A 27,027-nucleotide genomic window follows, 5' to 3' on the forward strand; every position below is an offset into this window, starting at 1 on the left:
TCTGACGTGGCGTCAAAGGGGTTGGTTGACTGGGGTATATGCCGCGGTTAAGTGGGGAACCGCGGCATATAAGTTAGTTTTATTTACAAAACTGCCACCGCGCAGCATTATGCTGCGGTTTCGGATGAACCGTGGCATAATGTGCGCTGTATATTGCTCTTTTTTTACTGGTGTTATAATAATTAATACATGATATTTAAGTTTTGTTTCTTGTGTAAAGAATCATGTTTCGATGAACACTAACTTTATATTGTTACATTTCCAATCATTACGTGTATGGTTAGACATTGTTAACTATAGTTTATTGTTTTGAATTGCATCGGTGAAACCTAAGAATTATATATGATTCAATTGGAACTCTTGTTGAAGTTGTTGGGAGAGAGTTAAATCAGGTATGCTAATTTTTAGCAGAAGTCCATTCAATGGATGGAGAATCAAAGTATTTCTTTAAACTATTTTTTCCTTTTTTTTCTCAGGTTACTCTTCATGGTTTACTATAGATGAAGAAGTAGTCCTCAAAGCCTGTGAATTTTGGTACTAAATGTATTTGGATCTTATTTTCTTAATGGTTCAGCTAGTGGTTGGAGTTCATAATGTAGCTTCTAAATGTTATGAATCACAACTAAAATAATAAACTTATTTATATGTATTTTGATTTATTGTGTTACTTGTTTTTTTCCTACTAGGATAAGGGCTTTCAGGTTGTTGTAATGTATTCTAATTTTAATAAATGCAAGTTTAAGTCATTGTTTTCTAGCAATGTATGTTTTCTATTATTGGATATTAAGATGGCATTAGTATGAGGCAAGATTTGAAGAAATTGTTTGACATATAAGAATATGCATGTTGTATACTTTTAGCTCACATATATGTATTCTTTTAGTTGTATTGTTTTTACTTATACATGCTTTAATTTTATTTATTCAGTAGGGTTATACAAATTTATCGAGCTCAAATCGGATACATGGCTTCATAGTCTAAGTCAAACAATATCAAGTGGGCACCAATTAAAGTACATTACTCTAGTATGTTTTATGTGTAGTATAGTTTTGATGTAATAATTAAATTGTTGAATGACCTTATGTGACCTTATTTTCACATTGTGGCTGGTTGCATTGTACTGGTTAGGTGGATAACTTGTATTCTTGAATGGTTGAAAACTTATTTTTTTTGTTGCATTGTACTGGTTAGGTGAATAACTTGTGTTATTGTGAAACTGGTTGGAAGAGTATACGGTTGTAATGAAAGCATGACTTACTATTTAGGAGTTTAAACTTGTATATGGTATATAATTGTTTGTTATCATACATTGAATCTATTTGGAGTTTATTGGAGTTCTGGTTTTTTGTTATTTTCAAATTATAAAGATGTTTTCTACTTCTGGTTTTCTAGTGTCCAAAACAATCCAACGACAATGATTGTGGTATTACGTGTGTCAATATATGAAGGAAATTATCACATACTATAAAGGAGGGACAATTCCAACTGATATAAGTTATCTTCATTGTCATAATTAATCTGCAGTAAAAATTTAATTTACTAATTTTATATTGTTTTTCTTTCTTGCAGTATTATTCTAGTTGCAGAGGTCAAACACCAATAGATAGCATTTTTTTAAAAGCGTTATCTATTAATAGATAATGCTTACATAGATAACGTTTAAAAAAGTGTTATTTATGATAAAAAAAAATGTTGTCTATGCACTTTGTAGTAGTGAGTTTTGAAAAGGTTAGGCAACAACAACTAAAAGCACATGATCATGCATATGAACATTTAAGTCTTCAATGGTTGAAATGAAATTTTTTCTTCATATGTCATATTTTCTAAAGTATTTCTATTATGTTTCGATAGAATAAAATGATGAAGATTTTCTCTTTAGAACATAGAGTGTTACACATCTTTTGTGAAGAAAATAAATATGTTTATGTGTTTTCTAACATTAAGTTTTTAATAAATTAATTTTCTTTTGATTCAACTTTTTACCTCTAATTATAAAATTTGTATTTTTTAAGAATAACTACAAATTTTCAGAATTTAGATTTTGTTAACCTTTTAAGTTGTTTCTGTTCTCTTTGACATAAGTTTTATTTGGTTTCTATATGGTAACATGCATAAAAAGGCAGAAGGGAGAACTATCACCAAATTCATGTAGTGAACAAGTGGGTCATGTGGGAGAGGATCCAAAAAACAGAAAAACGATTAGAAGGAGTACAGTCAGCCTAAGAAGAATGTGTATTTGTAAAATCACGTTTGACGGTGGAGGCAAGGTGTGGCATGAATCCTCTTCCTAAATTCTTTTTCTCTTTGTCACTTCTTCTATATTCCTCTATTCATTTTGGGTCCCTTTTATGATTCAGGTTGAATCATTTTTTACTTTATTTCATTGGTGCTTTCAATACTTTTCATGGTTGAAAATACAAGGTTAAAGAATGTTCAAGAAGAATTAAAAACGTAGGGTAGTGAGATTCAACGATTGTTGGAACAATTTGAATTGTGTGATCTTCAACAACGTACAATGTTAAGAAAGAGGCAGAAAACCAAACTCAATTTGATCAGATACAAGCAACCTCAAAATGTTTGTTGCTTGATAAATCTATGAATCAACATCATGAAGAGCCTGCGGCAAACTTTTCCCCATACACCTTTTCCTATGAAAAATATTTCTCTAGAGTTTATAAGAATTCTAAGTCATGGATTAATATGCTGCCTTGGGCCAAATACTGGTATAATACTTCCTTTCATCACAATTTAGGTTTGACTCCCTTTTAAGCGACATTTGGCAGGCTTCCTCCTAAACTTGTTAGATATGAGCATAATCATAAGGATCTTATTTTGGTGTAAGAAGCTTTGATAGCCAATAATCAAATCATACTACAATTGAAGGCAAATTTACTGAAATCTCAAAATTATATAAAACAAGTAGAAAAAAGGAGGATATATATTCAATTGGAGGTATGACATCTTGTTTTGGTTAAATTACAATCATACAGGCATCAATAAGTAGCATTACAAAAACACCAAAAACTTGGACTCAATTTTTTTGGACCATTTGAGGTGATTCAAAAGATTGTTTTTGTGGCTTATAAATTAAAGCTACCAGAGATAGGAAAAATACACCTTGTTTTTTACATTTCTTTGCCCAAGAAGTTTCAAGGTAAATTGCCACAACATTATTTACCTCTACCTCACTACATCAGAATTTGATCCTACAGTTTACTCATGCAGAATATTAAGATGTAGACTGATAACAAAAAATCATCAGAAAGTGTCGTAGGTCTTAGTGCAATGGGACATTTCAGAGCTTAAAGAGATTACTTGGGAAGATGTTGAGGAAGTGAAAGATTCATATCATCTATTCAACCTTGAGGACAAGGTTTTTTTTATGATGAAGATAATGTTACGAATGAGGAGTATTAGTGTCTTGAAGATAATGATTTTGATGATGCTACAAAGTGAAGAACTTGAAGACTTTAGTTATAAATTATTTAAAAGCATTTCGGTAGACTAAAGTGTATTACGAATAACTTTAATCGTGTAAAAACTTAGAAGTTTTTCTGTCTTTAGGAAGCCTGTGCAGATAATCAATTGTTTGGTATAATAATCGATTATTATGAGCTCATTTGAAAAACCATTGCTCGCACAAATAATTGATTATTGCTCAAAATAATCGATTATTCTGGTCTAAATCATAATTGTCCAAGTTGCACAGATAATCGATTATTCCTCAGGATAATCGATTATCACCTTATTGAAAATCCTGTAATGGAATTGAATAATCGATTATTACTAACAATAATCAATTATCACTGACAGTTGTAATTTGTTTTTTCAGTTTTCAGACCAACAGGCTATATATACTTTTGTCAAACCCTCTAGAGGGTTTATCTATGCCATTTGAGAATACATTTTGTCTGAAGAAGTTCTTAAGTGATAGTGTTACTCTTTTCAAGTCTTGTGAATAGGAGAAGCTTGTGCTTTGTGTGTCAAAGGTTGAAGCGGTTTTCTTCAAGTTGGCAAAGGTGTCTCTTCCGGTTCGTTTGTCAAAGTAAGGTTCTTCCGTTCATTTGTCGAACAAAAGGTTTTTGTTGTTCTTAATTTCTATTCATCTTATTGTAATTGCTAAACTGATTTTAGTGAAATAGTTAATCACTCTTTATAGTGATTAACAACTGAACGTAAAATCTGTTGATTCGAACCAGTATAAAAATTATCTGTGTGATTTTTCTCTTCCATACTCTCCTTAAACTTTTAGCATATCAACTGTTCCATAAAAGTTTTATAGGAAAACTAAAGGAATCATTTTATTGACTGAACACACTTTTTGTTATTAACAATTGTATTCCATTTTAAAAATTTCGTTGTACAAAATCAATACATATTGTTCTTCGGATAGATAATGTAACATGCATAAAAGTGCGGAAGGGAAAATTATCACCAAATTCATGTAGTAAACAGGTAGGTCACATGAGAGAGGATCCGAAAAATAGAAAAATACGTCAATCTAATAAGAATATATATTTGAAAGATTACGATTTGACTGTAAAAGCATGGTGTGGTATTCTTGAATTTTTTATTTTATTTTTTTTATGATTCAGGCTGAATCATTATTCGAGTAAACTGCATTGCTCACAACTGTCAACTATTACTCAGGGTGTCTTTACTTGGGGGTGATCGGGGGAGAGTGATTGGAGGAGAGTGATTGAGTGAATTTGAGAGGATTTGAAGGTGATTTTTTTTGTGTTTACTTGAGTGGATTTGAAGGTAATTGGGAGTGGATTTGGAAGTGAATTTTGTGAGAATTAGTGTAGGATTTGATTGATGTGACAGTTTTAAAAAATTTGTTTAATTGGTAAAAATTGAAGATTACCAATACGCTCCTAAGTATTAAAGTAATATAAAATGATATTTATTAATGTTATATTTAATTGTTAATTTTTTTTAAAAAATTAAAAATTTAAAATAATTATTAAAATTAATTTTAAAAATTTAATTAAATTATACTTCAGTGAAGCCCACCACCTGACCAAATGTCACGCCCTGAGTGCACAAGTGCATGACCCTCGAGGAAAATTTAGTAGTGCCATATTTAAATAAAAGAAATGCTACTACTCACTTATTATAAGAGACCAAAACAAAAACAAAGAGAGATAAAGATAAACCAATATCCTCATACGCCTGTTTGCCATACCAAAGGAAACTCCACTACACTTTCCTTCCTCTCTCTCTTAAAGCAGGTAAAAATTTATTAAATATGTTAAATCTTCAACAACGTTCGTGTTTGCCACAAAAAACATTAATCTAGGACCTGAGATTATATTATGTCGTCACAATAATTACTTTGAGGTCTGTAGAAACCAGAAAAAATGGAAGTTGCGGTGGCAGAAGCGCTGAAACCGAGCTTGCGGACAGAGTTCATCTTCCCGCAAGCAATCTGTGACGAGATTTTTTGTTTCAACGCTGCATCCTCCACCTTTGAATGGTGACATCCAACTGGATCAGCCCCGCAGTGAAGATGCTATAACCGAATAACCTACCATTGTAACCGGATACAATGCCTTGTAGTTCTTCTTCATCACAGCGTATCCGAATACGCATCTCGTGTAACCGGATACATTGAAAGTCTGCAGTGCAAAAATGGGTTCTTATATTTAATGGTTTAGCAAGTGGGAATTATTTGAAATGATAAGGGGCAATTTAGACAAACCATACTTCATCTCTCCAAATCGTTGCATATATGCGAGTAACTCTACAGTGCACACATCTCGCTATTAGGTTCAAATCATCACCCGCAAACAATCGCAAGTGAACACAATTTTCCACTTAATCCATCGCTCGCTGACAACCTTCAACAGTGCATTACCTTGAAGTGAACACAACCTCAATGTTGTCCATTACTGGTTTTCATTGTTGTTTATGATCAAACACAAATTTCTAGTATTTAAAACTTATAACAGGGTTATGTTTTATCAATTCTTTTCATAATAAAATTAGTTTGTTTCATTTATCTACTCACAATTTTCCTTTTTTTTTTCTTTTACATTATAGATGACACATAACTATTAGAGTTTTTGAAGTACCGACCGAATTGGAATGCTAAATTTCACGTTTTAAATATTAAGTAAATGGCATATCATCATTAATATTACATTTTTCAACCTGCTGGATACATATATGATTTGGTGGTACAATTAATCCATGTAGCAGAGCACAGTCTCCATGTGTAAGTAAAATAAATGGTATAGTTGGCTTAAAATTTTGTACAATTCATCCAAATAAAATGAAAAAAAAAAAAAACAACAAACATACAAATTAGTCCCAAGGAAGAAAAACGAGAAAAATACTGCGACGAGACACCCCCTTCCTCCAAAAAAAAAAAAGGAGAAAAATAATTCTCTGACAACTTCCATGCATATATCCCAATACAAAACCACGATGGTTTGTCCCCTTATTCCACCCAAGAAAATAAAAAATGATTGAGAATAATTTTTCTGTTAAAAAGGAAAAACAAAAAGTGTAATATGAAGAAAATCAAATCCCAAAATTCCAATCCAACCCCCAAGATAACCAACCAATCAAATTCTTCACTCCACTTGTCAAGTTCATACCCTCCAACCCCATCACTGTGTCAGCAACCCCACACCAACATTCATGGGGAACACATCACGTGAAACTTCTACTTAATTACCACCATCCAACTTATGCATCCAGTCATCCATACATACATACATACATCCATACATCCCTTCAACTCAAGAGCTGCTCCTTGTCCTTACATCCCAATGGTTGAGACACTGCCATCTGCTGCTGATGCTGATGCTGATGAAGGGTATGTGATTGAATAGTTGCTTGTGGCTGTGATGTTGATGGGGTTTGAAGATTGTTGTTCACTGTGTTACTCATCTTCTGTAGGTTCTGTTGGTGGTAGATTTGCCTCAATCTCTCTATTTCCTTCTTCAATGCCTCTTGATGAGCTGACACAGTCAAAAATTCCCACTATCTCAGTAATCATCATATCATCGTGCTTTTTCCAACTTCCAAAATAACATTATCCTCACTTCAAAAACAAAACAACATATGTAACTTCTCTATAACCTAGATATCAACATCCTCAGCTTATCGAGATCAAGAATCTTATGCTATGTCTTACGTCGTGTTAGGTCACTTTGCACGTATTACATATCATTAATCTTTCACCATATATAAAAAGCTGAAGCGAAAATACTTGGAAAAGGAAAAAGAACAGCATTATACCGTCTTTGAAAATCTTGTCTTGGGCCAAAGCAGCAATACGTTGCTTTAAGGCACTGTTGTCGACATTAAGAATCAAACGTTGATGGTCCAGAAATGCAACTCGTGGAGACAATGCTGATACCTCCGTCTTCATTTTAACATTAATTTCTCATAAATTAGCACAAGTTTCATACTATGATGTACTCATTATGCTACATGTAACATTCATATTCCTGGTCCATATAATGTGTGTATATTTATACATATATGTTATTATGAAAATTAAATTGAACTTTATATTTACCTGTAATGTTGTTACGCTTCTTTCAAGCTCAGAGATGTATTGTAACTTTCTTACCCTTGATCTCTGTGCTGATTGCCTGTTAGCCAAAATTCTGATATGCATACACAATAAAAAAGTTAGATTCAGTTTGATATATTTATATTTACACTCGTTTAATTTTTATATATACAGAAGATGAGTCACCTATGGCAGAATGCTAACCTATGGGAGAATGCTACGTCAAAGTAGTTTGAAAAGAAAAATTGTGTACAAGAGATTATTAGCTTAACATAATTAACTTCTGCACTCAACTAACACATTTAATTGGTTCGATAAAATTGATTCTGTTATATCCAAATATATATATATATATATATATATATATATATATATATATGATTATATATATATATATATATATATATATATATATATGATTATCAAACATTTGTTTTCTTTATTATAATTGAAACAATTGTTCTCCATAAAATTATCTAAATACAATTAAATTAACACAAAAATCTCAATTTTTGTATCATGCATTAATTTCAGTTAAAAGTTTAGCCATCAAATTATAATTCGACTCTATAAATTTAGTAGGGAAGGGTTTTTGATGATAGTATAATTTATAATTCTCGAAGAATTTGGCATACACCGCAAATCACCTTTCTACTAAACAAGTATATTATTCATATTTAGCAATAAAAGAAATACCAAATTTAATGTGCAAGACAAGGGTATGGATCAAGGAGTATTTTTCTTTTACGATTAAAAACAAATACTTAAACTGATGAAAATTCAAAACTTTTTTTAACTTAACAGCCCTTTTAGTAAAATTTATGAATAAATTGTACTCGACAAACCGGTATGAAATTTAAATAATTAGAATAAATAATCTATCTAATTGACGGAATTATAAATATTCATCTTGAATAATAAATTTATTACTTTTAAAATAATTATTTTAAAAATTATACAAAGCAACAAGTTAGACAGTAAATTACACTGACATTATATATAAATTAAACTATTATTAATTTATTAGTTTATATATAGAACCTAAATTCTACTGAGCTATTAGTTTATTTGGAACATAAAATTATTTTCATTAATTGTACGTGCATGGGAGGTGGACAACATAAAATAATGAAAGAATAAAATAATAGTAGGTATAGCAATAATTATAATATTTGGTGTGATTAGCCTAACCTTTTGACCCTCTTGGGATCGACAACGGTTTCAGGGGAGGTGGTAGTGGCGGAGAGTTGCAGCGCCGCCGCCTCATTCTTGCACGAGCTCTCCTCTTCAACCTTTTCCGTCTTCGGCTTAAGGTCCAACGTCATTGCCATGGGCTTGTCCTCGTTGTTGCTATTTTGGTCGGAGGACGGCGAGGAGGGGTTGGACGCCGATGAAAGCGGAGGCGGCGGGAGAGCCGCTGCTGCAATGTCATCGGAGAACATGGAAATCAGCTGGTCCTCGTCGAGCCGGTCGAAACCGGCTCGACATTCCTCAAGAAACGGCGTCTCGAGGAAGGCAATGGAGTCGCTGGCGGATCGGCGGTGAGCCCCCCGCCGGGTCGAGGAGAAGTCGAGGAATTCGTCGACCCATGAGGGTTGGGAGGGGGCAGTAGTGGTGGCGGCGGCGGGGACGGTGGTGGTGGTGGTGGTGGATGAGGTTGTGGGGGTGAAGTTGGCCATTGTGGGCACTCTTTGGTGAGAAAAAGATGGCCAATTTTGGGGTATGGTTGGTATTTTGGGAGGTAACTGTGCCATTACCTATGTATGTGTGACCCCAAATATAGAGAGATAGCGAGAAATTTGTGTACTACGTATAATGGGCTTGTGTATCTAATTGTGTGTCTGAGAAAATAGACAGAGAGAGAAAAAGAGAAAGAGAGAGAGAGAGAGGAACAACAGAGATCCCAACAACCTAACCAACACACAAACAACCGAAAATCTTAGTTCAAAATCTTGTTCTTGGGTTTCTAAAAGCAGTGGGAGAGAGAGAGAGAGAGATTAAAGAGATGATGAGAGACAATGGCATTGTGCATGTAATAAAGCCTTGATAATGGTGTTTTCATTCATTTGCCATAAAGGTTTTTTCTTTCTCCTTTTTCTTGCTACCCTCTACCTAGATTTTGGTATAATGTAATGCAATGTTTGTTTCACCAAGGGTTTTGGAGATGAAGAAAGAAAAAGAGAGAGAGAGAGAGAGAGAGAGAGGTGGGTCACATGGGAGGGGATTAGAGACAGCTAGCAACAGCTAGGTGGTGAAAGACTGAACGGTTTTAGTGGGAAAAATGGAGTGTTGTTTAATAAGTATAGGAATCAGCAACCACGTGCAGATGTGACCCCTTCACTTGGCATCCATTGTCTCATGTCATGATACTGTATAGCATATTATATAAGATTTTTCATCCTGTATTTTATTTTTATTTTTATTTTTTTCACCCTGCCAAAAAAGCTTGGTCTATAGGGTCTGTGGCAGTTCCTCTTGTGCTGTGTCCTATCCATAGAGCACTTTAATTACACTAAGATGATAATGGGACCACAATCAATGCTTCACCTCCTGGTTTTCACATGCTCAGTCTTCTATCACAACCCTTCAATTCATTATTCTAATTAGCTCTTTTCTTACCATTTTTGGATCCGATTAATGGATTGGATACGGCTGGCATCCCATATATGTACTTTCCTTCTCCTTCTGCTTTCGATCAGATACTATATATACTTCCCTTTTTTATATATTATATTAATCAAAAGAGTGTGCCAATGGGTTTCGTTTTCATCACTGGGAGAAGATCTTGCTGCAGATTAAACTATCACACAGTCGTATATTGAGAAGATTTATAGGACTTTTGTTAAGGATGAGCTGTGAAGAAAGTAAGAATCATGTCCTCCATCTCCCCCCATGTGAAACCCTTTTGCAAGAACTCACCTTTCTTTGCTTTATATATATTTCCCCAAATCACACTCACATGGCAAGATTTATGTTCCTTCTCCTCTCAATTTCTGGCTACCTCCATCATTTCATGCTGGCACCAATGTTGCGTATATCATTTTTTAAACTCATTCCTATTTTTTAACACCTTTGTCTTTATATTTATCACCCACTTTTCATCAACATGTTCTATTATTTCTTTAAACATATACATATGCCTGCAAATTCAATTCTTCTTCAAGAGGAAAAACAAATTTAGATTCCTCATCAAATTATTAAATTAATCATTGTGATTACTAACATATTCCCTAGAGATAACTACGGTCATATGTGTGAACTCCAAGTGTTTAGCTGTCTTCTCCATGGTCAATGAACATAATTCCCCAAGCATTCAAATCTCATAAATAAATTCTCCTGCATGATTTTATTTTTAGTGATTACCATCCGCATATATTGATTAACTAATTAGCTTTTTTTAATATTTTAATCATTTTAAAATAATTATTGAATAGTTTTTTGTATTTTTATGATAACAAAACATCGTAATTACTTTTGTTTTCGTCAATTGGCTAATTAGTACTATTACTTGGCTAATTGCCGTACTTTAAAGACAGCGGCGTGTACTAATATGATTAACTTGACAAACTTGAAATTCTGAGATACCTTATTATTTAATCAACAATAATTGAAGGCTTTGCATGTGCACTCCATGACTTGGCTAATTACGAATATTTATAGGATATATATGTGTGTCTATATATATATATATATATATATATATATATATATATATATATATATATATATTAGTATGGGACTTTAAGAAGATAGATATTTATTTTTAAGATTAAGTTTATGATGAAATAATTATTTTTAATTATAGTGATTATGTGTTAACGTATAAACTATATTGTAAATTTATGTACAATTCATTCAATTATGATGAAAAATATTTATATATTATTTGAAATTTCTCAATTATTAAAATTTAACGTAAAAGATGTAGACTCAATTAATGAACCATATTAAAATATTATTGAGTATACAGGAGAGGAGAATAAAAATAGGTTATTTTGAAAATGTATTAAAAGAGAAAAAAAAATGTATAACTAAGAAAACGAGGAGAATCACAACCTAATTTTGTGTGTCTTAATAAATTCACATTAACATGTTACATGGACAATAAAATAAATAAATTTAAGATCTTGCAAAGTATAAATTTTTCACTTAGGATAGTCTTAGTAGGAAACAACACATTGTTCAATGTATATTTTTAAGATATTATCTATTAGTATTGATTAAAATTTATTAAAAATTTATAAACCATAAGCAAATTTATAAAAATTTACTATGTTTTGATAAACCTCGATCAAATAATAAAGAATTTGTTTAAGAGAATGTTTTATGTCCTTAATATTTTTAATTTATGACATTTTTCACAAACGTGGCAAGAATATGTATTCACTAAGAAAAGAAAATTGATGGATAATAATTGGTCCGACGCAAGTTGACTTTTTTATCACAATATACAATTTTAATAGTTAATGTATGTTTCACTAAGCATATTATATACTTTAAATAAATATTACAAAATTATAATGTCGTTACATTGTAATTACATTTTACACTTAATTGTATTATATATATAAATGTTACAAATTTATGATTTTGAATTAGGATACACATTTTGTCAACGTAAAATATATAATGCGTATACAAAAATATATGTAGAATATATGGTAGTGTAAAAGAGCCATTACTAATAAAAACCTATGTTCCATTTTCTTTATATTTCCTTTTTTAATCACCTTTTTCTACTATTTCATCAATTATCCTTTTTTTTTTTTTTGAGTTGTTATTTATCAAGTGTAAAATAACTTGTGGTATTTGAAATAAGCTTCCATTTCTGCGATCCCTAGAACGATGGTACCGTACATAAGATTTAAAGGAGAAAATGAGTACGTAGTGAAAGGAAGAAGAAGAGCATAATTGCACGTGGGATGACCAACAACTATTGCCTCAGTTTCTTTCTTTAGTTTTTATTCTTTTTAATTGTTTAATAAAATAATATTATATGTTATATTATATTCACCTATATGCATATATAATATTATTATACATCATATAATTACCGTATATACACCTTAATTAATTTCATCAACTGGTTTTAGAAAATTGATGCTTCATGCACATGATATGAGGAGGAAGATGATGATGATGATGATAAATAATTGAAAGCGCCAAAACAGTGGAAGTGCAGAAACACATTAATAAAAGAAGAAAGTTTGATGGGGGACCATTTGGAAAAGTTTCCATTTGCATTTGGGTGTTTTGGGTGGAAGTTGTAATTTAAGATTTTTACTATTCAGTGCATGACTGTAAATATCAGTATATGGAAATATTAGGCATTCTTGAATTTTGTATTTCTACTCAGTAATAATCACTCAATTTATTTTTGCAACATAATGTAACTTTTTTATCTGATGAGCAACATCTTATATAATTAACATGATGTTACATTTGTAATAAAGTAAATTATTTCAAAATGTTTCTCATAAAATTTAACTTAATTTCAATGGTATACTTTTTTTCATTTTAATGTTTAACTATTTAACATTTATATATTTTTGCAATAGAGTTGGGTTGATATGATTTTCTTTAATGTGAATCTTGGTGGGCAAATTAGAATTTGAATAAAATTATTCCATTAAAATGTTGGAACAAATTTTGAGATTATAAAATAGTTCTTTTCTTTTTTAAAGGTTAATGTAATTATTTTTTTTTTAAGTTCTTAACACTAGATACAATTTGTCACTTGGAATTCTAAATATTTTAGACTTCCGGTTCTAATTTATTTTGTGTTTCGAGGTTCTTGAAAAATTTTAATTTTTTATAAATATGTTTTTAATGTTTTTTTATATTTGTTAAAGTATATTTTCTTTTTATGTTTGATATATGTTAAATTAATATTTAACACATTTACTTGTTGTAAGGATATCATATTCTTATATATTATTTAATTTTAAGGATATTTGGTCTCGATTATTGTAAGAATCAATGTCAAATATTCTTAAAATTAAATATATTTTTTAAATCAGAAATAGTTTCGGATTCGGTTGCTATTTGAATTGAAGCCTAATCTACATATTTTTATATTTTTTTATTATTTATTTATGGTTTCATACTTCAATTCTTAAGGAATTAAATCATAATATGGACCTTTATGCTTCAGTTGAAAACCGAAGCTAAAAAGTCACCTTTTTTACCTCACTTAGATATCCTTAACTTATAGAACTGAAACCCAATGTCAAAAACAGTTGGTGCCAAAAACCCTTTCTTGCACTAGTGATGTGTTAAAATGAGAGGAATGTAATGGATTGGAGTTGAGTTTCCTATTAATTGAAGTTATGATTTAATTGATGTGAACATGTTTATAATTAGATTGTGGGTTGAACTAATCACTTATAGTTTGAACTCGTTCATCATGTTAAAATAAAAAAAAAATGTTATTTTGAAGGAAAAAAGAACCATTGGGTATTATTATTTTTGTAGTAGGGTTTTTATTGTAAATAGTGTTGAGATTGTTGATAAGGGAAGCACTGGTTTAGCTAACCTTAATCTCACAGTGCTTTAATCACTCTAGTTTTTTATGATGACAACACATTATTAACAACACATGTATTGTAATGTCTTACATGTTCTGTTCGTACTGAACGATATATTCTATTGAACATGTTTTGTGTTGATTTTGATATGTGAATGCACATTATCTGAGCTTATATATGTTACATCATTTATAACTGCATTACATATGTTTTTGAAGAAGAAAACCACATGCACTTTTATGAACTTACATTGTGTGGCATAACTGCAAGTTTTAAGTCGACTTCATTATGAAGTAAGTCGATTAAAACTCGTGACTATGCACAAATTTTCAAAAGTAGTACTGTGAGTGATTTATCATTGAAAAGTTTTTCAAACTGAGCTAATGTGCTTAAGTCGACTACATGCGTAGTGGATGCGACTTAGTTAGTTTTTTGTTTGAAATTCTTATAATGTGTGTGTATAGTAGCGGTTATATTTCAAAAGTTAGTTAGGACATTGATGATAGTCAACTGTATTAAATGCAAAATCAATTTGTCTGTTGTTGACTGCTATTATTTGACTTATTTGTTATAATTGTCTAAGGACAATCGACTGTATTAGTAGCCTAGTCGACTACACGAACGTCTGATTTATAGAAAACTATAAATAGACGTGCCTTAGTTGATCACAGAGACTTTGGTAATTCTAACACTTTCATTTCTTATTTACAGATTGTGATCTCTGAGAATTTTCTCCAAGAACTCATCAAGAAGATCGTGGTGATCTATCTTTGAAGAGGTTCTTTGAAGGAGAAAGGTTTCTATGCTTATTGGCTTATCACATCTGCACATTGTGGTGTGCGTCTGCTAATCTCAATCTTTGTAAAGATTGTGGTTGTTATCGTGCTGGGATTGTAGGGGGTTTGACTCGTGGAGTCTGGACACTTTGAGGATTGTTCAAAGTGGGTTAAAGATTGCAAAAGAGAGGATATCTTGTTGCAGATCTTTGTTAAGTGTATTACCTATATTTTGGTTAGAGGGTTAAAGAGGTGTTTTATATTTTTGACGTGGAGGTCTCTATAAAACCCTTGTTGTAAAAACCTTGACCAATATAGTACATTTTCTTCCGGATTGTGGAAGGACACTGGATGTAGGCATTGAGGCCGAATCAATATAAAAACCTGCATTTGAATTCTCTATCGTTACACTTTTACATTCAGTCGACTTTACTACATTCGTAGTCTACTTTGTATTTTCCGCTACACTTACATTTTTCATTCCTTGTGATTCAAGAAACTTTGAAAAGGATAATACTTTGCGAAAAAGATTTAAAAAAGACTCTGATATTGAAAACTCACCAATTCACTCTTGGTGTTGAAACGAAGTTTACCTGTTTTCCAACAAAATAGTTGTTATGTTTTTTTTAATATCTTGCTTTATTATCAAGTTATAGACAGAGTGATAAACTGGTGGTTGTTAATGCATACATTGATATTGTCACTCTGAAGTGTCTTCATGATCACTCAACCAAAATGCTCCACAATTATGTTGTGTGAGAGAAATGTTGAAGTAATTATCTTCCTTGTGAATTTTTCACTATTTAAAGTGATAAGAAGTAAAAACTCATAAGAGTGCTCTAGAACTTGGTGGCTTGTGCAACAAGTCATGTCACTTAAGTAATGATGAGATGTTTAGACAATAAATAGCTAGTATTGATTTTTCTTTTTATGAAGTCGGTCACTCAAGTGATAAGAGGGTGCTCAAATTAGATAGATATCAAACCAATTCTCTCTCCTCTAAAGCTAATAATATCGCTCAAGCAAAATTAATTCAATTTAAACTATATGATTTTTCACTCAAGTGATGGTTGCACAAGTTAAGTGATGAGTTTTTCCCCTTTAAAGAAGAGAGGTTGTTCAAATAAGATAGTTTCACTCAATATGTGGTTGCTTTGACATGTTATATTTCTTGATATAAATTTTATATATTCTATTATATGTGTATGCAAATATGATATGATAAGATGAAATGCATATGCAATGAGTATATGAAAATATGAGATACGATATACATAATCTTATATAAGTTGTGTAATTACATAAGGGAGGATATGGTGACCCACTATGATCATAGTATTAAGTATAAAAACTATTAAAGAGAGAAGATATGTTAGTTTCAAAATGATAGTTTAAATTACATAGATTAAGATATTAATGGGTAAGAATAAGATCCTTTTCATTATGCTTTGTAGAATGCAATGACATATTCTAACCTAAGAGAAACAAAATAATATAATTAAATTATATTTATATATATATATATATATATATAATACTATCCTTCATTCGTTTAAACTCATGAACTTATTTTAACTGAATTTAACTAAAATCTTGAAAGATGTAATCATCTTAAGGAAATCTCACTAGTTCAAAATAAAATTATTTTTATACTGATTACAAAAGGTTTTCTATACCAATTATAAAATTATATACAAACAGGAGATATAAAAAAAATTATTTTTTTACATAATCTTTATAATCTTCCGAACCACCTAATATAGGAAATTAAGGTTGAATTACAAATATTTTTTTTATAGTTTTTTGAATTGCGGTCCAATTGAAAATTATCTTAATATTTTTTAAAATAATAAAAGATATAGATGAGATCATGTAATATTAAATTGTGAATCATAATTAATTTGTTATTGTTTTATAAAAATAAAAAATACATGTTTATATATTTGTATTTATTGATTATGAACTATTATTGCTGTGATAGTAGCTATTAAGACAATAGACCAAGTTGCAACTAAAAACAAGGTAATAATATAATGAAACAAATGAAAGTCGGGAACATGAATTTAATGTGTCCTTTCTTTAGAAAAGATAAATGTAGAAAGAGCGAATAAATTATGTAAGCAGAAAAACAAAAATATTAAAGATGTATTTAAAAATAATAATAATAAAACATAACATCATGTGGTCGTATATATATAGTACGTAGAAAGGAAGACTCCAGCACTTCATGCTGCCTTGTAGGCTTTAGCAAGCAACAGCAGACAAATTTTTACAAGCTTTTGGCCTTGTTATTTTAGTACACAACATACATATATTGCGGTTTACGATATCATAGAGTCAAACATTACGGGCACACAGTGTTATATAAGTTTCATTCGCACCATTATTTTGGAAATTCGATTGATTGAACTAAAATCTAAATTATTGAACTCAACATTATCTGTTTCCACCATACATTATCGGTTTGAATCACTTTATCAGTTATGAAAAGTAAATGATTTTGTAACGTGTAAAATTGATGACAATTCAATTTGCAAATCAACCAAAATTTTGAAAAAATCTCTCAATTTGCAAATTACAATTAGGTATAGCTAAAACTATTATTTGGATAATGTTTAAAGATTAAGTTGATTAAATTGTATTAATTGAACATCAATATCACTATGATTAAGTTATATTAAGTTCACATTGTATAATTATCAACCAAAAAAAATATTATGTATGTAATATTTTAGGTTTTTTTTACGTCTGTTTTAGATTTGAAAAGAATGTATATTTACAGCATACACTATCACTTAATGACATAAACTTATATTGGATACTTATAATGATTGACATTAATTTACATGGTTTTTTACAAGGACTGATGTAAAATGTAAAAACTAGTGATATGAATCTCTCTACACTTTATAGTTTTATGTGTTCTTATCGAATGAAAGATTTGATAAAATTGAAAAATAGTTGGTGAATAAAGTGAAATTTAGGATAGAGATGAAACTATTTAAGAAGAAGATTGAATTGTACAGGCTTAAGAACATTGAAACTAAAGTTTACGCTTCACTTAAGTAACTTGAACCTATACAACTCAATCTTCTCCTGATTGGCTCAACCATTGTCTTCAATTGCTAATCACTAACTCTTCTTTAGCATTATAAAAAATCATTCATTTGATATGCAATACAAAAAAACTGAAACACGTTAAAAAATACACATGTCGTTGCAACTTTTTTATTGGTTAAAAAGTTAACCAAGGTGAGAACTCAAGTTCAATTTTGATAAACATGATAAACAAAAATTGGAGATATTCATGCAAAGTCACAACTAAGTTCCTAAAAAAAAAATCACAGTCATAAATGAAAATACAAACTTTAGTAAACAAACCTCAATAACGAAACCAAGCTGACAAAAGTATTCCTATGAGATGTTCATCATTAAAGAAGAAGACTTGGTCAAAAAGTACCACCAAACTACTAAAGATGAAATCCTAAGTTGCAAGAGCATTCAGACATGTTTTTTTGCAGTGAAAATGAGGAACAAAATATGTGAATATAAATATAAGAAGAAATTTATGTTAGACCACTTATGAGATGACATAAACATGATAATTTAGGTTAGGTTGTTTAATGTCCAACATAAATTATATCGTTTATGTCAATTCATAAGTGATATGAGTAAAATTATTGTTTACTTTTTTATAAAAATGTCTCCACACATTATTTACATTTATTGTTTTTATTTTATAAGGTAATATCAAAAGCAAAATAGTCACACTTTTATCATATTCATTATTATATCAAAGTTTACAATTTCTTTGTTTTCATTGACTAAATTTCTACTATAATTTATTATAAAAGATAAGTTTGTAATCATTTAGGAGTAATGTTGGTTAGATATTAGTTCTTCTTTCTTTATTATGAATAGTAGATATAAATTTAAAAAATTGTACCTGATTTGTTAGCTCTTAAAACTTAGGTTTTAGTTTAAGATGAATTTTAGTTTTAAAAGTTATTATTTATTTTATTTTTACAAAAAATGTCTCGATCGAATTAATTTTAAGTTAATATGGAAAATTTTCACCTAAAATCTGAATGTGAAGATTTTTTTTATCGACTAATTTAATACTAGTATTGGAAGAATATATTTTGTACTATATACAGTCTATGCTACCCGGCCACAAACCATCCTTATGTTACCCAATTAAAAGTTGATCAATTACTATCCATCTATAAGCCAGTTAGTTCCTACGGTCACAAGCCGATATGTTCTTACCGGCCACAAGTTGACCTAATGCTACCCTACCACATGTTGACTTATCCTATTTGGCCACAAGTCATCTTTTTTCTACTTGGCCACAAGCTGGTTTGTTCCTACCCAACTATAAGCCAGTTTGTTCCTATGTCAGTATATTCTTACCTGGCCACAAGCCGGCCAGTTCCTATCCGGCTACAAGTCGACCAGTTCCTACTCGACTACAAGTCGACCTATTATTACCCAACCTGTGCTACCTGACCACAAGTCACCCTATTCTTACCCGACCACAAGCTAGCATGTTCTTACTTGGGAATGTGTTGACCTATTCTTACCCTGCCATGAACTAACAATTCCTACCCGTCTTTTTCTTATCTGGCCACAACTTGATTTGTTCCTATACGACCACAAGTCGGCTTGTTCCAACCCAGCCACAAGCCTGCCTATTCCTACTCGATAATAAACTTGTCTATTTTACTCTAATGGCATGATATTGTTTAACTTATCATAATCTAGGTCAAAGGTAAAGGGTCAATGGGTCCATCTTGACCCATATAAGTGATGGTCCACAAACATCATAATTACCCTGAAAATAGTACATTCATCAACGTAAATAATTTATTTTCATATTTACAATATTAATTGTTATCTGGTATACTTGACTAACTTGGACGTTGGAATGTCTTTTATACATATATGTATATATATGTGTATGTATACATATATGTGTATGTATACATATATATGTATACATATATATATACATACACACACACACACACACACACACACACACACACACACACACACACACACACACATATATATATATATATATATATATAACCACTTTGTTATTATTTAATTTAGCGCTTAAATAGGTGTTTAATGAAATATAATTAAATAGGTGTTTATTGAAATATGATTTTACTCTTACTTTAATTTGTATTAGTGTCATTGATGGTAGTATAATATGTTAAGATATGCCAAATATTCTATTATAATTTAGATATTAGGCTATCAAATATTGTGTTAGTTATAATTTAGATATTATTATAATTTGTGCACCTGTAATTCCTTTAATAGATGAAGAATTATAGGATCATTGAATGTATATATATGGTACTATACTCTTTGAAATAATACATCAGAATTATTCTTCTTTAAACCCTTTAATATGGTATCAAGAGTCAAACATTGATATCTTCTACAATATAGGAATCAATGTCTTTTTTCATTGAATATTTCTGATGGCTTCTTCCGATAAGAATCAATCGGAGAAACATGATTCTGGAACTTCCGTGACTTCCCAGAGTTATATTTCTACTGTTGCCGAATTTATGACCAAGTCAGGTATATCTAACTCTGCCCTTAATCTTTTTGTTGTTACTAAGTGTAGTAATTGGATAATTGATTCAGGTGTTACTGATCATATGAGTTGTGATCCTCATATATTTACTANTTTTTCCTCTAATTGTTCTAAAACTGTTATTATTAATGTCAATGGGGTCTTATCTCCTATTGAAGGTATAAGTACTGTATCCTTATCACCCTCCTTATCGATTCCTGATGTTTTATTTGTTTCTATATTAAACTGTAATCTTATCTTCGTCAGCAAGTTAATCAAATCACATTCTTGTGTTGCCTTGTTTTACCCAACCCATTGTCTTTTCAGAATATTCATTCCAAGGAGAAGATTGTCAGTGGTAAAGAGTGAAGAACTGTATTATCTTGAAAATGTCTCACAACAAACCCATAAAAAATGGCTGGCTTGTCTTACGAATGATCACATACAAGATAAAAACAAAAAGGAAATTTGGTTATGGCATAGACGGTTGGGACATCCCTCTTTTGGTTATTTAAAAAAAAATATTTCTATCATTATTTCATAAATGCAATACTTCTGATTTTTTTTGTGAAACTTGTGTTATGGCAAAAAATCACCGTGTTGTGTTTTCTTTAAGCAATAACAAAATTGATTTTCCTTTTTCATTAATTCACACAGATGTTTGGGGTCCTGTCCCATAATCTACACATAATGGAAAAAAAATGGTTTATCAGTTTTGTTGATGATTGTACTCGGGTAACCTAGGTATATTTGCTTAAACATAAAAGTGATGTGTGTGATGTGGTTTGTTCCTTCTATCATCTTATCGTTGCACAATTTAACACATCTATTAAGATTATTCGATCAGACAATGGGGGGAATATTTTAAGACTGAATTAATAGAGTTCATGAACTTTAAAGGCATCTTGCATCAAACTACATGTCCTTATTCACCACAAGAAAATGGAGTGGCTGAGAGGAAAAATAGACATATATTAGAGGTGGCAAGATCACTTTTGATAGATGGTAATGTCCCATCTTATTTATGGGGTGAGGCTGTGAGCTTTGCTGTTTATTTAATTAATCGAACCCTTTCTAGTGTACTTAACTTTCGAAGGCCTTTTGATATGTTGTCTGATCATTGTATCCTTCCTCCCATAGTTTATTTACCACCTCATATTTTTGGATGTGTTATATATGTTCACTTACACCCACATCAACGTACAAAGCTTGAGGAACGAGCGATCAAATGTGTTTTTGTTGGGTATGGATCAACTCAAAAAGGTTATCGTGCTTACCATCCACAATCAATGAAATTTTATATTTCTATGGATGTGACATTTAATGAGTATGAATTTTTTTTTATGTTGATTCTTCACTTCAGGGAGGCAATGACAGTGAAGTGCATAACCATGATGTTAGTATGTTTGATATCTCAGATATAAAAATACATTGTGAAGATAAATTATCATGTGAGGATCATTATGCAGGAAGTGAGTCAATCCTAAATATGGACACTTCTTTTCTGGATAATACAGTGTCTACTGATCATAACCAATTGACTTAATCTTCTCCACAGGTTCAGCTTGACTCTTCAGAGGTACCTTCTGATCCTATCTCTGATAATACTAATTTAGATCAAATTGATCATGAAATTGATTCTTCTCTGCGTGAGACCACCAACACACCAAACACTGAGTCTACTACTGTTCAATATATTCTTTCACCTCATTCTAACCGTGGTCAACCTCCAGCTAAATATAAACCAGACCTCCAACCCAAAGTTAAATATCCCATTAGTAAATATGTGTCATCTCACAGGTTATCACAGTCATATACATCATTTGTATCTCAATTATCTTCAATTTCTATTCGTAGTAATATACAGGAAGCTTTGGCAGATCCTAGATGGACCAAAGCAATGGTTGAGGAGATGACAGCTCTAGAAAAAAAATACTTGGGATCTTGTGTCCTTACCAAGAGGGAAGAAAGCTGTGGGCGCAAATGGCTCTTTACAATTAAACATAAATTTGATGGAACTATTGAGAGGTATAAAGCATGACTTGTGGCTAAAGGTTACACTTAGTCTTATGGTGTAGATTACCAAGAGACGTTTGCATCAGTAGCCAAGCTCAACACTGTGAGAATTCTTCTATCGCTAGCTGCAAACCAAGATTGACCTCTTCTACAATTTGATTTGAAAAATGCTTTCCTACATGGAGAAATTTAGAAGAAATTTATATGGATTTTCCACCAGGCATGACAAATTCAATTGGAATGAAGGTTTGCAAATTAAAGAAGGTTTTATATGGATTAAAACAATCCCCAAGAGCATGGTTTGGAAGGTTCACCAAGTCTATGAAGGCTTTTGGCTATAGAGCAAGTAACTCTGATCACACTTATTTTTGAAGAGAGGAAAAGGAAAAATTACAGCTTTGATTATATATGTAGATTACATGATTGTTACAGGAAATGACCAAGATGAGATTTCTAGTTTACAACAATACCTTGCATCTGAATTTGAGATGAAACAAATTGGAAACCTCAAATATTTTTTGGGTATTGAAGTAGCTAGATCAAAACATGGTATTTTTCTATGCCAAAGAAAATATACTATTGACTTGCTATCGAAAACTAGGTTGCTTGGGAGTAAATAAGCTGATACACCAATTGAACAAAGCCATAAACTTTTTCAATGCTCAAATTCAGCAAGCATAGACAAAGGAAGATACCAAAGGCTGGTAGAAATAATAATTTATTTATGTCATACACGTCCAGATATCACCTATGCAGTAAATGTTGTTAGCCAATTTATGCATGACCCACGGAAGCTTCATATGGATGTTGTTGAGAGGATTTTGAGATATTTAAAGTCTGCTCCTGGAAAAGGAATTTTGTTTTCAAATCATGGAAACTTAAAGGTAGAAGGGTACACTGATGCAGATTGGGTAGGTTCAAAAGATGATAAAAGATCTACCTCTGGATACTTTACTTTTATAGGAGAGAATCTTGTAACTTGGAGGAGTAAAAAACAACCTGTAGTAGCAAGATCTAGTGCTGAAGCAGAATTCAGAGGCATGGCACTAGGTGTATGTGAACTTTTGTGGATTAAAAATATGTTATCAGATTTGGGCTTTAAACAAAATGAAGCTATGAGTTTGTACTGTGACAATACTTCGGCTATAGCAATTGCTCACAATCCTGTGCAACATGATAGAATAAAGCATGTGGAGATTAATAGACATTTCATCAAAGAGAAGCTTGAAGCTGGAATAATTTCATTTCCTTTTGTAAGACCAAAATTGCAGTTTGCTGATGTTGTCACCAAAGGGTGTCAAGAAGATTGTTTAATGAAACTTTATTAAAGTTGGGAATGTGTGATATCCATGCACCAACTTGAGTGGGGTGTTAAGATATGTCAAATATTCTATTAACGGATATTAGGCAATAAAATATTGTGTTAGTTATAATTTAGATATTATTATAATTTGTACACGTGGAATTCCTTTAATAGATGAAGAATTGAATGTATATATATGGTACTCTACTCTTTAAAATAATACATCAGAATTATTATTTAATTTAACTTAAATAGGTGTTTAATGAATGAAATATAATTAAATAGGTGTTTATTGAAATATGATTTTACTGTTACTTTAATTTGTATTAGTGTCGATGGTAGTATAATAGTAATTTCAAAAACATAAGTTTCTTATACAACGTTTCCATCATTAGAAAAAATAAAACAAAAAAATATAATGTAGTGGATGGAAGAGAAGAGTGTAGATGTTGAAGATTAGTGTAAATAAAAGCGATAACTGTGAAAAGATTTATATTAAAATTAAGAGAGAAAAATAATGAATAAGAAAATTTATCATCTTTAAATCAATGTTTGGATTAAAAATAATTTCCTATTCTTATATTCTCATGAAGATTCATAAATTATTATCATATAAATTAATATTTACTAAGCGGATGTTAAGTTAAATAAATATTAATGATATATTATATTAATATTTATCTAATCAACACTAATTTTAATAAATATAAATACTAAAAATAAATAATATTATCTATATAATCACAATTCTCTATTGGAGTTTTTGGTGTTGTTCAACGGCAAATTCAATCAACCATGTTTTTAGTAACTTTATTTGTTTTTAATAAATTTTAATTTGTGTTGACTAGACTACACTAATATACTAACACAATTATTTTTACTTGCTAAAAAATGTTACTAATAGTTAATGTCCATTTATTAGTGTTTAACTTTAAGCAATTTTATTATTAGCCACTGACGGTAATCTCGCAGTAACACAAACAAATTTATTTAGACTTAATTAAGTTTTAAGTTGACGATAGATTTGAAAATTTTAATAAAGTCTCAACCAAAAATTCTAAAAAAAAAATCAAATGAATCTTTTCAGTTAACTTTTCTGTTTTTTTTTTTTTGAATAATATGACTATTAACTTAATGAAACGGCGTCTTCTCATCTTAATTAGTTGTCATTATATATAATTTAGTTGTGATTATATATAATTCTATTATATAAAATTATTTATAAAACTATAAAATTATAAAATTACATTGATAAGTAAGTAAGATGACGTAATAAGGTAATAGTCACATAATCCAATTAATAGTCATATCATGTAATAGATAAATTAAAATGCTACAAACAAATCGAAAATTTCTAAATTAAGTAGAGATTTGAAATTTAAGTATACTTCTTACTTAATTAATATTAAGACAAGAAATTTTTATTTTGAAGTTTAATAAAATTATTTATTGAAATAAGTATTTATTAAAAAGACTATTTAGGATAACTCTTTAAACGCTATAGTACACGAACTATCCTAAATGTTATAATAAACAAAACATTCTAAACGATATAGTAAATGGATTATCCTAAACATGATAAGTAACCAATATGACTATTTAAGCGAAGTAAGAATAGTTCTTTTTGTTTGTTTGTTGTGTAGCTTCTCTTTATTTATGCAGATCTTATCAAAGACAAAGTGTTTTATTCAAAGTTCTTTATTGATTCATAAAGATATTAAGATATACGAAGACATTATTAGAATGTTTCCTTGTTGCCTTTTGTCTAACCATTCGTACAACAACACAGTTTTCTCTGAAGAAGCACAGTAACATCTGATAGTATACAAAAGACTACAACAACTCTATCAAAAGTCAATGCTCCAATGCAATGGATCTTTTTCATTGTTTTTTTATAAATTGAAGACTGCACGAGGAAGAGAAGAAGAACAATAATTGTCCATATTCTTATGCTGCTAAAATACTCTCTCTTTGACTCTACATCGTCTAGGTTTGAGAATACTCTTTCTAACAAGTCTTACAGATCCATATTGTTTTAATCATATCCTCTTTAAGAGAGGTATTCATCTATATTTGTTTTAAAAACATTCATCTATTTTAAGATAATTAGGAGTGATTTGAAATACTTGTTTTGTTTAACTTAGGAGAGTTAAGTAGTATTTAGCAAGTTGGGCTGTTGTAAACTAGGAGTGGTGAAACTGGTTTCTAACTTGTTAAAGTTAGTGAAACCCTTTAAAAGTGTTTAAAAGAGAACTAGACATAACTCAAATTGAGTGAACTAGTATAAAACAAGTTTTTATCTCTTCTCTTTTTTTACTATGTTTGTAAACACTCTTAAAAATCCTTAATTGTTCAACACTATCTGCAGACAATCTAACTTTTGCAAACAACATTTAATACTATTTAAAAAAAGTTTTCAAATTATATTGTTATTTCAATTAATTATTAGTTTCAACTTTAATCTAATTAAGTCAACTCTATTATTGTAATTATTGTCAACTCGAACATATTCTATACAGTGTAAAATCAAATTTAAGAATAACTTTTTTTTATTTTTTACTTCTAAAATTTATTCTTTTTCTAGTGAATTTAACCAACTATAATAATACTATAGTGTAGTTATCATATTGTTTAAAAGTTAATTTAATATTTTTTTATAATAAAGAAAAAAAACCTTGTATGATTCATTAGGTGTGATATTCTATAGACTTTTCTTTGTCATATTGGAAATATTTAATTCTTGAAATAATCTTTACTCAAAAGGTACCAACTACGACCAAGAGTTTAAAGAATTACCAAAATCAAGTCAATCTTACCATCATTTATACTATTTAATAGATAATGGGCAAAGATAAGTAAATCAAGGTATGTACTATCATCCTCTCTTCAAAATTAATTATCTCACTGTAATTATATTAATTATAAAGAAATTTAAACTGTAAATACTAGACGATATATCATAAACATTAAAGTATATAATATATTAAAGGAATATCAAATTATTCTAAAATAACTCTTCAGAATTATTTCTTATCTCTGTCTTTTCTTATTTTTTAATTTAACAGTTAAAAATAACTTATTTGTTAAAATCATACTTAAAAATGTTGATAAAAGAGTCATTTAACTTAAAAAAGACTTAGTTGTTAAAATAATTAAGTTAAAAAATTAAATAAATCACGAGAATGGAAAATATCTTTTAATATTATTATTAAAGTAGATTGAATCGTTACCATGTATAAATATATTATGCAAGTATAAAACTTGAGGTGAAGTTCTCG

At 30.1% G+C, this 27,027-nt stretch overlaps 1 protein-coding gene across 2 annotated transcripts; it reads right to left on the reverse strand.

Annotated features, from left to right (window-relative positions):
• Positions 1-6,219: 6,219 nt before the first annotated feature.
• LOC106759995 (basic leucine zipper 34) lies at positions 6,220-9,904 on the reverse strand. 2 transcript variants are annotated; one of them, XM_014643422.2, is made up of 4 exons: positions 8,723-9,889; positions 7,535-7,625; positions 7,252-7,378; positions 6,220-6,971 (listed from the first exon to the last, which is right to left on the reverse strand). In XM_014643422.2, exons 1-4 carry the CDS (start codon positions 9,283-9,285, stop codon positions 6,745-6,747), a joined length of 1,008 nt encoding a protein of 335 aa, XP_014498908.1. In that variant the 5' UTR covers positions 9,286-9,889; the 3' UTR covers positions 6,220-6,744. The 2 variants fall into 2 exon arrangements, with proteins under 2 accessions (XP_014498908.1, XP_022637327.1); XM_022781606.1 differs by having other exon boundaries at positions 6,853-7,054; positions 8,723-9,904.
• Positions 9,905-27,027: the final 17,123 nt, after the last annotated feature.

This window comes from Vigna radiata, chromosome 5, assembly GCF_000741045.1.
Source record: "Vigna radiata var. radiata cultivar VC1973A chromosome 5, Vradiata_ver6, whole genome shotgun sequence".
In the NCBI taxonomy this organism is placed as follows: Eukaryota; Viridiplantae; Streptophyta; class Magnoliopsida; order Fabales; family Fabaceae; genus Vigna; species Vigna radiata.